At 37.9% G+C, this 14,500-nt stretch overlaps 1 protein-coding gene across 2 annotated transcripts; it reads right to left on the bottom strand.

Moving 5' to 3' along the window:
- Positions 1-917: 917 nt before the first annotated feature.
- LOC149022383 (uncharacterized) lies at positions 918-7,066 on the bottom strand. Of its 2 annotated transcripts, none has more exons than XM_089150506.1 (3): positions 6,855-7,066; positions 3,569-6,757; positions 918-2,548 (listed from the first exon to the last, which is right to left on the bottom strand). In XM_089150506.1, exons 2-3 carry the CDS (start codon positions 6,491-6,493, stop codon positions 1,487-1,489), a joined length of 3,987 nt encoding a protein of 1,328 aa, XP_089006632.1. In that variant the 5' UTR covers positions 6,494-6,757; positions 6,855-7,066; the 3' UTR covers positions 918-1,486. The 2 variants fall into 2 exon arrangements, with proteins under 2 accessions (XP_089006632.1, XP_089006633.1); XM_089150507.1 differs by having other exon boundaries at positions 3,569-6,717.
- Between the last annotated feature and the right edge of the window lie 7,434 nt (positions 7,067-14,500).

Genomic DNA, 14,500 nt, shown 5'->3' with positions numbered 1-14,500 from the left:
AAGGGTAGAATTTTTAATCTTTCTCTCCATTTGTCATGCAAAGTTGCCTAGATTTCTGTCAACCTTCAAATTCTTACTCAAGGTTTTATGAAGATCTTCAAAAAATTTAGACTTTGTTAACCCTTTCAATCCACTTCTAATCTTGGTAAGTTTGCAAATGGCAACCATACAAATCAGGCTTCACTAATAACATGACCACTGCTATTTCTCCTTCAAAGAGATGTCAATCTGAACCCCTGTTCTTCATATTCTGACAAGAGAACCTGCTTCTCCACAAAGAGACCTGTAACTTCAAATGGATCCTCAAGAGTTGGAGACACATTATCACAATAGGATACATGAAAACCAACAACTTTGACGTTAATCTGATGAAAACTACCAGAACAGATCCACAAAAACAATTTGGACTCCCTGAAAAACCAAAAGATGAATGCTAAAACAGAGTCCAGTAACTGGATGTAGGAGGGAACCAGTGCCCAGAAATCTCTTAAGGATCTAAGGGACAGATACAAAGTTCACAATTTGATCTTGTTAAACAGATTCCTGAAACAGAGTATCACAGAATCTTGTATGAAAAAAATTACAATGCAAAACCAGGAGCCCTAAAAACCTAGCAGCATGTGGTAGTCTTTATCCAGATAGCAAAACAAAAGAAGCTGATTTCGATTGATATAAACTAGATCTTTCTAATAAAAGTTGCAGCAAAAGTAGATGCACACCAAAAGGAAGAAATCTAAATGGAAACTCTCAGAATAGAAAAGGAGAAGTTTGCAAGTACTGATTCAGGGAGCTCTGATTCCAAATGATAATAACATAGAAAGAAAATCCCTACAAACAATCTAGGAGAAGAAAGAAGAAGAAATGAGAGAAACAGTCCATGATATCGGTATTCTTCATGTCAAATCTTTACTTAGAAATGAAAGCCACCAAAAATCATAGTATCACATCAACTTCATTGTAATGCTCCTGCAACACCACATAGAGCTCTAAAAAGGCTCCAATCACTTCACTGAGAACATAATTTACAAAGTACATGGATGAATACAAAACTTCCCAACAGCGCTATCTCAAACTGTTAAGCACTGACTCTCAAAAGAAGGGAAAGACAAACACAGAACCCCACATATCATGCATCAAGAAATTGAAACCGTATTCTTGAAGCAGTAAAGCAGAAATTATGCTGGCTAAAATAGAACTAAAAGGACGAAGATCATAACCATCAAAACAAAGCCCAAAGCTCAAACTGAAAGACCACAAAACTCAAATGTTTCTTTCTGTTCATACAACAATATTGGGAAGGCCAAATGTCTGTACTACCTCCTCTCTCCAAATTCTTCTCATTCCGAATCACTTGAACTGGAGCTGGAGCAGAAGTTTGAGCTTGCACTGGAATTTGCTTGATGAGATCCAGCTGAGGTACTCTTAACTCCAGCTTCAAATATTCATTTAAATGACTGCCTTGAATCTCCAGCACTTAATCCGTATATCAAGGCGTCCCAGATTCTTTAGGACCTGATGTACTCTCCTTGGCTCTTTCCATTTCCTTCACCTCCACTTCAAAAGACCTGGCCTCAAGAACTGGTAATTGTGAACCAGTCGTACTCAGATCTGTATTCTTTTCTGATAGACCAGAATCAGCCATCACAACTTCACTTGTCTCCCCTACTGCTTTATCATGGAGAGATTCAGCAGCGCAAGTTCTACGCACTCCTTCCTGGAGCTCCTTTAAAGCCATGTCAATATCTTCAAAAGAGCTTGCCCCGTGGAGGGATAGCTCTGCATCGGTTACAGTTGAACTTGCATCTCCTGATGATGGCTGAGAGTCAACCAATCCATGTTCACTATTCTCCCTGGTCAAGCTCTCATGGAAAGACTCGGTAACTGTGTTCTCAAGTCCATGATTCTGGAAGGTTGCATCAATATTTTCCATGGACTCTGCTTCAAGAACTGGCACCACTAAATTGTTCAAAGACTGAATTGAGTCTCTTTCTGATAGCCCATAATCACTAGGTCCAATTCCACTTTCCTCTGTTACTGACTTCTCCTGGACTGGTTCAGGAAGAACGGTTTCCTGAAATCCTTGATTGAGTCTATTGAAATCTGACTCTATATCAAGGGGGGATCTTGCTTCAACAGTAGAAAGCTCCGAACCAATATTTATTGGATTAGGACCTTGATTGGATAGTTCAACATCAGCAGATTCAACTTCCATTTTCTTCAATGATGGCTCATTGTGGATTAATTCAACAACCATAGATTTTTCAACCTCGCCTTCAGAAACATGCTTAAATTCCATATTGGCATCACCAATGGAGTTTGCTTCAAGAACTTGCAACTCTGAAGTAATTTCAGGCACTTCCAGAAATCTGTCTTTCACCAATAGACTTCCGTCCCCACTTTGGACTCTTGCGTGGATGCCGTCTTCTGTGTTAGTTGGAACTATCATAGGCTTGATCACAGTTAACATAGAAAGACTTGATGAATCCTCATTCTCAGTAGCTAGCACATTGGCTTCCTCATTAGACTTTACTAGAAAATCAAATGAGTCCTGTATCAGGGATTTATCTATTAGTCCCTCATTATCTGCATGTCATATGCTCAGAATACATGCTTTCTATGTGGACCATATACTCATCATTAGGAAGCATTAAGATGACAAGATGAAAAGTATGACAGAATCATCATTGCCACCAAAACAAGGTCAAGTTCTAGAAAATGTTTAGGAAAGCTAAATGGACCAGTCCAAAATCTAGGGTGAGAGAACATCAACTAAACAATTAAAGTTTGTTAAGCTACTGGCACAGGCATAGCATGTAATGAAGCAATGTGTGAAAAGCATCCTAGAGTAGACACTGGCCAAGTAAGTAATAGAGCAAGCTCCAGACTGATCAATGCGTGAAAAGCATCTTGGACATGTATACATGGCTCCAAAGAGTTGCAAGGCATAGGACTACACAACTGACAGTTGAAAACTGAAAGGGGATGGTCTAAGAACAATGGGAGATCCAGATCCTACGGGAAGTCAACTCAGCTTCAAAATGGTAACCCTCATTTTAATTCACAAAATCAACCTGGCTTCATATTTCAAAACAAGTGAGACCACCCAAAATACAAGAAATGAAAGTCGAAATAATAATAATAAAAAAATGTAGCAAATATAGTGCAACCAATCTTCTGAAGTTCAGATGGGTAAGAGATTAGCTTTTATTTTCCATCAAGGATAAAGTACATAGTGCAACCAATCTTCACAAAGCAATTTTCAATCTTGCCTTTTGAGCTTTCAGATTCCAAAAAGTGGCTTCCAAAAGCCTGTTCAAGCATAGTCTGATCAATTTTACAAGCCAAACTTTTGAAGAATGCAAATGGATCGTGGCTGATTCTCCCAAAGAAAGGGATTGGGGAAAAAGCAAAGCAGTTAAGGAAAATGCGATATATTTCACTAATTACACCATGAACAAAAGTTACAAAGAAAAAAAAAAGAGGAAAAGTAGTAACATTATCACAAACATCAGACCAATATACGACAGCTGATATTTCATGTTCTGTAACTCAAAACAGGAGTACTAACCTGAGTTTCCCGATGATCAAAATCAGTGGATTGATGAACAGTAAAGTCTTCCACCAAAGGTGTGGAATTCTCCATTACAGAAGATCTCAAACCTTCAGATGATGCTCCATCTGAATACCTTGATGCCATAATGTCCACCTTAATGTTGGCATCATGTCGCTGATCCCCTCCACAGAACTCTGGATTGGAGCTTGACAAAGAGAGATCCTGCTCTGAGTTAAAAGATGCTTCCTTACTTGTCGAACTTGAGCCAATTGCAGCTTCCCCAACTACTAGTTTTGGAACATGAGGATCACAAGAATTCTTGCCATCTTCAGAAAATCCCACCTCAATACCATCATGCTCACTAATCTCATTAACTTCCTTTGACTTAAATTCATTTTCATCCACTGCACACAAGGTTGGTGAGGCCACCCATGAACCTTCATTTCCAGGAGAAATTTGTACTCTACTCTCTTCATAATATACAGATTCAGCATTTTCCTCATCAACCAGAACTGAAGGTGAACCAACTTCAGAGACCTCTACCTGTAAGTCAGAAGCCATGGAAGGAAAAGAGGTGATAACTCCTTTATCCACATAAAAGAAAGCATCTTGGATGGGTGTAATGTTAGAGATTGTCTTCTCAGTCGCTGATGGACTAGAATCATAAACAGGCTCCTTGATTTGAATATCATCCCCACCTTCCATGATCCTGCTCCTAAGATTAGAATCTGATTCTATGAGAGATGATTGAATGGACACACTGGACCCTTCAGTATTATCATCCCTATTAAGCTTTAGATCCCTTGATCCTTCATCTGGATCTGTATGGAATAACTTTTCGTGCACTTCTGATAATGATGAGCTTGAGTCACTGTATCTCTCTTCTACAGCAGGAAAGTCCTCGTTTTCAGGTTCCACAAGCAAAGCAACAAGTCCTGAGTGGCTCTGGTGCAGTTCCACTTCATCGGAAGTCTCCTCACCAACTTCATCAACAGAAAAGTCTCCACTCTCTTCAGGATAAATTTCTGCTGAATCTAATTCTTCAGAGGACTGGCTTTCATGTTCAACATGATCAGAATCACTGTCAATATGTATCAACCCTCTGTCCTCATTGATCCCTTTGACATCAACAGCATCAATTTTGACACCTCTCCTTTCTTCAGCATCAGTCTCCACTAGGTCGTCTTCTTTTGAGGTTTGACTTTCATATTCAGTGTCATCAGAAGCATGGCCAATCTGAGAAGTCAGGTCACCTTCTTGAGATAATTGTGCCTTCTGATCTTCTTGATCTGCAACTGAGAAAGCTGACTCTGTTTCAGGAACAGAACTTACTTTAGAATCACTCTTATCACTCCATTGTCTATGAAATATGGGATATTCTGCCCCCTCTGAAGCTAACCTTTCAGTAACAAAATAGGGCTTCAAGTGACTTCTCTGCTTGGATTCTGCGGCTGCTCCCAAACTGAAGCTTTCATGCCTTCTGAACTGCATTTCCTTCGGTTGAAATGCTGTGAATTCTTGTTGGAAACTGTCATCCATGAGATTGGGTTTTTCTTCATATGGTTCATAAGGAAGATCAAAAGGGTTTCGTCTAGGCAACAAGACAGAGGGTGCAGAGCCAGGAATGGGTGGTAAACCCATGGCCTCATAGGAATCGATAGGAAAGTCAAAAGGGTTTTGCCTTGATGTCAAAATAGGAGCAATGGAAAATGGAGGATCATTACTGTCCAAGTCTATTAGGTTTTTCTCAGGTTCCATTGTCATCAATTTCCTCAACCTCCGCTTTGCTATTAAACTCTCCAACCGTTTGTTCCTTTCCAGCTCCAAAGTCCCAAGATCCATGAGATTCTTCTGATCATCTTCTGTCCATGTGACAACATTGTTAGTTCCATCCTCTTTGTCACCCTGGTTCTCAATCTCCTCTTCTGACTCACCACTGCCATCATGGGATCTATTGGAACTTTCTGAAGCTGCATCCTGGTTCTCAGTATCCTCTTCTGATAGGTTACTGCCATCATTGGACCTGATGGAATTTTCTGAAACAGCATTTGAGTTCCCAAGAGATATAAGAGGAGGTTGAGAAGCTTCAGACTCTAAGAGTGGATGGAGTTCATCAAGCAATGGCATGAGATCAGCCATGGAAGCATCGGGAGAGGAACTGTCATTGTGATCAGAATCTGAATCATAAGACCCAGAATGGCATTCAGCATGTTTCCAAGACAAATCTTGAGAAATGGAAAATGCCCCACTTGGCAAATCAATTTTCCTTCTTGGGGTCTCAATCTCTCTCCAACCAATGGAAGTAGTACCATCAATGTCTTTGCTAGCACTAAATGCAGCTCCAATAAGTGACTCCTCCTCATGAAATGCTTGCTTCTCAGGGAATTCCATCATACCAAACTCTCCCTCCTTAATCTGTTGATTCTCACCAAGATATTCTTTTGGTTTTTCATTTGCAGTTGTCTTACAATTGTCATTAATAGTTGAGTAAACCAAGTCCGCATCAACCTTATCTGCATTAGCTTCCCTTTCCTCCAGAACCATTGGCTCCTTCACCATTTTCTCTTCAACTTCCCTTCTCTTCTCCAAATGGGCCTCTGCAGAAAAGCTCTCATTCTTCCGCACAGTAAGATTATTATCAATAGCTGTTGCTCTCAGAGAATCAACCTCACTTCTCCCCCTATCATCCTTCTCAATTTCAGGGATATTTGGATTCCCAAAGATCAAAAGAGTCCCAAGGAGAATAGCAGTGCAGAAAAGAATAGGGAAAGAAGAGACCAACAGTCCAAACAGAGAAGGAAAGTATCTATACAGAAAAATGGAGAAGAACACCATACCAGAATAGAAGGGATGATCTCGAACTGATCTATAAAGAGTTCTGATTGGAAAAATCAGAACTCTCCTGATACGGACTGCAATCTCGATTACATTAAGACCCATCTCTTCCTACCTCTCCCAGAAATAAATAAATAATCAACAGATGAGGGCTATCAAAATCAAGTCTTCAAACAGAAATGGAACGAGGACAATCAGATCCAACCCAGAAAATCAAATTCTCGTTCCTCTTTTCCTTTCTCTCAGCCCAATTTCAAATAGCAAATCAAAACTTGATTAACTTATCATATATCGACAAATCCACATCTCAAAATGCAATCAAATCAAACCTTCGACCACAACATTCAAACAAGATGGTCAATTTCAATCCTGAAACCAAAATTAAATATTAAACGATATTTATGGCAAAAGCTAATATATTCAAATACAAAGAGATGTGCATGAAAATGAGGGAAATATCACTTACTTATCAAACGGAGTTCCAAAACAATTGGTTGAGAATCCAAGACAGACTGTCAAGCCTCCTGCTTCTCTGCAATGTTTCTGGGTATTGAATTTTCATTCTGCAATGCAAAGGAAGAGGAGAGGCATAAAAAAACTTTCATGGTCTTCTTCTCATTATTTCTTTAACACAAAAATATTTCTTTTTCCTTTTTTTTTTGGCCTTTTTTGTAAGGCATAAATATTTCTTTTTTGAGTCAAGGCTTAGAAAACATTTGAGGGCCTCATGTCAGCAAGAGGGCAGAGATTTACCCCAATCCCTTCTAAGAAAAGAACAGGGGTTAGCTTCTTGAACTCTTTCTAGTGTTTCTACCAGAAAAACAACAAAAATCTTTCTGTAAGATAACTACTAGTTGAGTACATAATAATTTTTTTTTTAATTATCACGATAATCTCTTCTAGCTGGTTAATAAATGACAATAATAAAACAGAATGGATGATTGATAGCCACAAAAATGCATGTTTGTTGTTCTCAGTTGTCACCATGGTTTAAGCCTCTAGGAGATTTGTATCATATCATATTCTTTGTAATACTATGGTACAAAATTAACCTTAAAGGGTTGACTGAGTTAGCAAAAGAATTATATATTAAATATGAGGTCAAGAGTTTAAATATTTATAGGGTCAGATGCGAAGTCCCATCATATAATTAAATTATATATATATATATATATATATATATATATAATGTTACTTTAAGAATGTCGTTAAAGTGCACGCAATCTGCTTGTCCAGATGAACCTCATATTAGAAAGAAAGAAAAAAAAAGATATGGTACAAAGAGTAAAAATAGTCAAACAAAAACATTTTTGAATGAAAATTTAAAGATGAATTCATCAATTATCATTTCATTATCGTCTTAGTTTTAGAAGTGACCATACCCCAATCATGTACCATATTTGATAACAATTTTATTGAGTTATATATTAGTAGATTTACATAATTAGATATGTAGTGGTTTATTTTATTTTTATTTTTTTCTTCTTAATATTATGGAATCAATAAAATAAAAACTTACGAGAATAAGGATTGTCAAATCGGAAATACGAGAATAAGGATAGGGATCCTTTCTAACTCTTTGCATGTTTTAATTCACTCTAACATCACATAGGCAACGGCAAGGTGATTGCTTTGCCCCTAACTGAAAGACCTACACAAGATGAGTTTTGTGCGATGCTTCAGAGCATTGAAACAATTCTGATCCTCAAAAATAATATATTTGATAAACACAATAGGATTTTCCGGGGGAGGGGGGGGGACCAAGGTGCAACATGGGTTTGACCATTTTGACCCCGATTTTCCTAGGATCCTAACCCTGGGCTTGAACTTCACTCTAAGCACATAATAATAAAACCCAACATAATTCTATAATGGTGACTACAAAAATCCTAAAAGTTGGTGGGCTGATTTGGAACCAGCCCTAGTCAAATACTCAACCTAGATTTGGCCTTGACCTTAATCTAGGGGCACCTAGATCTATCATAACCTACTCTCGAGGCTAGAATTTTGAGTGTAAACCTTGTTTTGGCTCGAGATTGACTAACACAAGTTTGGACCATTACAGCAAAAAACTTGCACTCTTTAAGTATCTTTGTTTATAAAATAAAAAGAAGTAGGAAAACATTAACATGTAAGACCCACTTATAATGGAATGAGGTATAAGAAAAGAAAGAAAATGATTTTGTAAAAAAGTTAGAAATGAATCTTATTTTTATTATATCCCTCACTTTCAAAAAACAAAGGTAAAAACTCTCATTAAATATATGAGATTATTAAAAGAGAAATATAGGATTGGAAAAGGAGGGTCACCTTAAATCATTAAGCAAAATTACTTAATATTTTCTAAGCACTTTATTTTGGGGGGAGAAAAATAGAATTATATTAACTAAAATAGAATTAGTTCCTGCTGCTTGGGAGAGTCACCGTCCCTTTCTAGATAGATCTATAGCCCATTTCCACCGTCTTTCACGTTCAACCCTGTACCATGCAATAATCAAAGTATTATTATTTAATTAAATCCCAATTGAAATGATCAGGTAATCCAAAGTGTAGGTCCTGATCAGATCTATTCATATTTCTAGTGTGCTTCCTGTTTTGGGGGTCTTTAGCTCCTTTAGCCAGAATAAAATGATCTTCAAAATCACACCTGGGTCCGCCTTCTTCCCTGCAAATACAACTTCATTCCAGGCTTTCTATACGTAATAAACCAAGACAGACACAACAGATAAAATCCAGAAAATCAAAGGTTTTTCCCAATTAAAACAGATGAAAAAAAAAATCCACCAGTAGATGAAGGAGAGAATCAACACTTAACAGTTAACAGTTATGTTCTAAGGGGATCTGCAGCCAATACATGTTTAGAAAACCAACAGGACAGCAGAATATGCCACAAAGTTTCGTTCGGACAGTCACAGAAACCACACTTTCCATCAGTTCTATTTCATTTTGAGACAATGCTATTCACAGTTAAAACATTATGGATAACTCTCCAAAGGAAGATCTTGTATCTTGGGTGCAGCTTAAATTTTGTAAATAGTATATAAAACCTAGATTCATTGCTATCCTGAATAGCATTCTCATAAGATAGATGTGAAGCTAGTAATTTAGTAGAAAACTTTCCGTTCTTAGCAAAAGGGTTGGACCGACCATCATCAAGAACAGTGTAATGAACTTTTCAGAAGCTCAGAGATGAAATGGGCAGGAACAATGTATTGTTCCTAAGCACTTAACTCTTGCAAGGGTGCTCAAAATACCTACCTTTTGTTGAATAAATTTGTATCACTCCCCCTATATACTTAGACCCTATTTACTAAAACCTCCCTACCCAAACTTCCACATTTGATTCCCCCAAAAATCCAAACTTTCACTTCTCCCTCTCCCTTGATGTTTTTAGCTACCCAAGCTACCCCTCTATTTCTTTAGCCCAAGTTGGTTTTCTCTTTCAGAACGAATCGGTTCCCATTATTTGGTTCAAACCTACTACTCTAACTACAAAACTATCTTCTATCTCCTCAACCATTTCTATTAGGAGTGAAAAAGAGATACAACCGAAGAATATACCTTCTCAACCATTTAAATCAACTATATTGAAGAAAAAAAAAGAAAGAGCTGCCACAGAGACTACAAATACTAGATAGAGACTGGTATGGTTAGTATACTAGATGAGATTATCATTGCATCCTTGCACCTTGGCATATACTATTCATGTGTGATATTTATACGTTTTACCTTGCGAGTTCTTTGAAATTCATTCCCGTTGGTAAAATATTTTCAAATTTTCCTGCAGGTCACATTGTCTTGAATGCATATGAGTTCTTTGCACCTACAGAGACATATGAGACACCAATTGTGGACGACTGCGAGCCACACAATAGTTCATGTGCACGTATGGAGTGTTCTTATGGAAACTCAGTAGATTTTATAGTTATTTTCGAGATTTGGAGATTATTCATTGGAAAACCATCCTCTAGTTAGTTTTCATTAAAGGAGGTAATTACTCACTTTTTCACCTTTTATTCCTTTTGTTATGCTTGACATTCCTTATTATACATATATATGACCTTATTATGTATATTTGACCTTATTCTTCTGCTCATGATCATGATGCTGTAAGGATTAAATTTATTGTCGTGTGTAACTAATGATGTTGTGACTATGGATCACATACATGGGTAGTTGTGTGAAATCCAGCCCTAAACCTAGCCTAGACACCCTGTTTGTTTTGGGATAAAGAAGTGACTTGTGGATATTAGACCTATAAGTGGGACCCAGAGTTCAGTGTGGATAGGTTTAGAAGACCTTAGAAAGTCAGTTCAGAACTTTCCCTAAGTTGGTTATGGGCCCAAGTGTCGGATTTAACTCCGGGAGACCAAAATTCAGCTTTTTGATGAAGGAAGACCCTTTGGTTGATCCTCCAATCGACCAAGGCATCGACCAAAGCTGCCCAGATTTGCTGAATTCTTATTTTTGGAAGTTTTGATTATGGGATCCTCTATATAATGCAACATTGTGTTAAACCCTATTGTTTGGCCTCTCAATTGCTAGTGAACGTGAGAAGAACCCTAAAGCCTCCTCTTCAAGCCAAGGAAGATCCCCAAGCATTCCTCTTTATTTCTAATTTGGTTTCATCTTCATCTAATTTAGTAATCTATCATTCTTCTCTGATTTCTTCTTCTTACTGTTCTAGCATGATGTTTTGATTATGGAAAAGGTGTTACACTACTGTAACTACCTATTATCTTGCCTCCTTGTTTCTTAGAGTGAACCCCCAATCACTCTATGCATTCCTTGAAGCCATATGGTGAATCTCCTCAATTGTTCATTGATTTTGATTGAGTTTTGGACAGCATGATCATCCTACTGTAGTTTCCTTTCTAATTAATGATTAACATGTGTAATCTTAGTCTATACTGTTGTTCTAATGTATTTCATCCCTTTGAATGATTTCCCATTAATTCTAGCCATTCTAGCTTGCTATGTTGATCATTGATTAAGCATTCTAGAAAGTTTCTATTTTTTATTCCTCTCACTTTAGGATTAGTATTCTTTTGATTATCTATTTAGTTACTTTTGTTATGATTAGGAAGATGGTATTGCATCCTTGCAAACACCTCTTCTATGATCTTCAAGGTTGCGAATCTATTCAATTCTAATGATGCTATGATTCCCCTATTTGATTTTCTACAAGGGATCATGGATATTTTCATGAATGCATGCTTGATGTTATTTCTTTTGTATTATTGATCTATTCTTATGATTATTCTTACCTCTGATATGTTATTGATATTCCATTAGAGTGAAGCTTTGTTCTTTCTAATTCCTCCCTTGAATCCATGGTGTGTTTTTCTATGAAAACCATGTTGTTTCTAATTTAGAAACTTATGTTCCCAAATTAGAAAATGCTGATTTTTTACCATGGATGATGTCCAATTCATGCTAGATAGTCTTATTATGTTTGTGTGAGGTTTCCTTTCGAATTTCGGATCAATCGGACTTCAAACGAAGAAGATATGACCAAAGCAATGTAATCTGCCCGGATTGAATTCTGCCTGGTCGATACCATCAACCAAAGACCATCGACCAAGCATGCTGCTGACAGCAACTTTATTCAGTTTTGCTCCGTTTTGACTCCGATCTTTTGGGAGTTTGTTCCGAAGACCTATATATATGTTTTGTCAAGCTTGTTTAGGTGATTTTAGATCTGTTCTCTGATATTTTATTTGAAGACTATAAGTTCGGATTTCGAAGTGAGTATTCCAACTCATAATATGCCTATTTACATGTCTTAATGTATTATGACATGAATACATGATCTAGCTGTTGTTACGTTGTTTTCTTTACATCATGATACTTCTGCAACAACAGTAGCTTATCCAAATTGTGAATTAAATATTAGAATTGATTATTGATTATAAGAATGTGATATGGACTATGATGTGGATATGAATGTGAATATGACTTGTATGGAATCATGATGTGATATGAATGCCTAGGTCGTAGTTGTGGAATGGGGAATGCCTTATTGGCATTTCTGTCTTTGGACATCAGTGGAGGTGGTATGGGACGCTCTCCTATGGTGCCCCTAGACTCTTTCCCTAACTACTGGTTGACATACCTAGGATTGGTATAGCAGTGTTTGGCTAGGAATACCCCGTTATATCAAACCTAATTTGGAAGGGTATTGAGACCGAACGACCCATGGTAGCAATGGGGATTTGTGGGCGCTCAAGATCGGTAACCAACCCGTGAGAGGACATGAATCACATTGAGAATACTCGTAAGAAGCCATTCATTGGTAGGGTTGCAAATAGTAGACTTGGGCTCATGGGTGCTCGAAACCGGTAGCCAACCCATGAGAGGACATGAGAGCTTTCCGTCTATTATTTGTGGATGACAAATAGGGTTGATGAGTCCGTAGTTCGGGACTACGTTGACTATAGTGAGAAGGATACCAGAAAGGATCGCCTGGGGCGAGGAATGGATGTATTTGGATTTGAGTTGATATAACTAAGTAGAAGACTTGCATTTGGCTAGGCTTTACCTTGACATGCGCCAATACTTAGACCAATGGTGATGTGAAGAGAGCAGTGACCTAAACCCCAACCATGGAATGTCCCGAGGGATGCTGGACCCACTGCTAACCGATGATGTGTGATTTGAGACCTTCCCAAAGAAGTATGGTGCTATGACTTAAAACATGTCTGCCAATAGAGACTAGCATACATACATAGAGTTAGAAGCATGCTTGCATATATTGTTTCATATCATCGCATATATGTTTGCCTGTGAATGCATGTGAAGATGTTTATTTTGTTTGGATTACTTGCTAAGTTCTTTTGAGCTTACCCTTCGGGAGACTTGTTTTTTAGATGACATTACGGGACCGAAAGGGAACTCGTGCCCCCACATGGAGGACCTTTCCATACATGGTACAGCTCCGGAAGTCCTTGGATAATGTGTTGACCAGCGAGGCAGCCAACACACAAATTTGGATTGCATTGACGGCTCCTATTGATGGCAGCTAGCATCGTCTTATTCGCCAATGGGATCGTGGGCTAGATGCTGATCTGAAGCTTCAAGAGCATAACCTAAAGGTGAAGAAGATGAAGACTGAAGAAGAAGAAGAGCCGACTGAAGATGTTGATTAGACTTCTCTTGTTTCTTCTAGACGTTTACTTTACTTGTATTAGTTTAGAGCTTTACTTTAGATTTCGATCTACCTTCCACATATGTTGTGGGGTATATTTCCGCTATCATTTACAGTTGTCTTTTGATTTGGTATCATGTAATTCCGCACTCTAATATTCTTTAGTGATCCTTTTGAGATCCTTTCTTGACTTTGATTAGTAAAATACTTGAATACAATGATTTGTTCTTGCTTTTGATTATGTTATTGTGCTAAATGGATATGATCGTTCCTAAACTTGATATTCGGGGTTGTGGATCACGCCTCCGGGTATTCTAGATAGGGTACCGGCTGGCGGGATGTGACAAGTTGGGTGGGTCATTGTTAGGTGGGGTGTAACGGAGGTGGTATCAAAGCCATGGTCATGAGTTCCTCAATGATAATATGGTATACAATATCTAATCAATCTTGGGTCATAGATTTAGAAGTGACCCAACAATACTAATAGTGAATACTAGGTACAACTGTTGAACTAGAACAAAAGAGTTAGTGAAGTACAATAAGCCAAGTATGAACATCATATACAATAAACAAAGTGAAACAAGCTCAACACATAATAAAGGGCTAGGAAATAATGCATAATACACAATTAACGAAAAGAGAAACCAAGATAACTGACTTCCGTTAACTTCTACGTCCATACATCTGAGTCAAGGTTTGCTAAACCCATGCCGTCCAAAAGTCATAACTCAGGTGAATAAAAGTTATAAAGACTAAAAACAATTGAGTTAGTTTGGCCTAAACATGAACCTAGAATCAAGTCTAGTCCCTTGGTGGTGGTGGTGGCATATACGACTGAAGGATGCCGGTCCGTTGTGCTATCTACTCTCTTATCTCCGGCACCTACTCCTCCATGTCCATTTGGTGCTCAATTTAACCAAGCTGACTAACAACATCCCCACAATGAGGTGTTTGAGCGGGTATCT

Source organism: Hakea prostrata, chromosome 3, assembly GCF_041222555.1.
Source record: "Hakea prostrata isolate BN-2017 chromosome 3, UWA_Hpros_2, whole genome shotgun sequence".
NCBI lineage: Eukaryota > Viridiplantae > Streptophyta > Magnoliopsida > Proteales > Proteaceae > Hakea > Hakea prostrata.
The sequence above is the reverse complement of the archived record's forward strand: the minus strand, read 5'-3'. Positions and strand labels throughout refer to the sequence as shown.

Coding starts and splice junctions, on each gene's coding strand:
- LOC149022383 (XM_089150506.1), bottom strand. CDS start 6,493: ATGGGTCTTAATGTAATCGAGATTGCAGTCCGTATCAGGAGAGTTCTG. Junction 2,549..3,568: donor TTGATCATCGGGAAACTCAG/GTTAGTACTCCT, acceptor TCCCTGATACAG/GACTCATTTGATTTTCTAGT.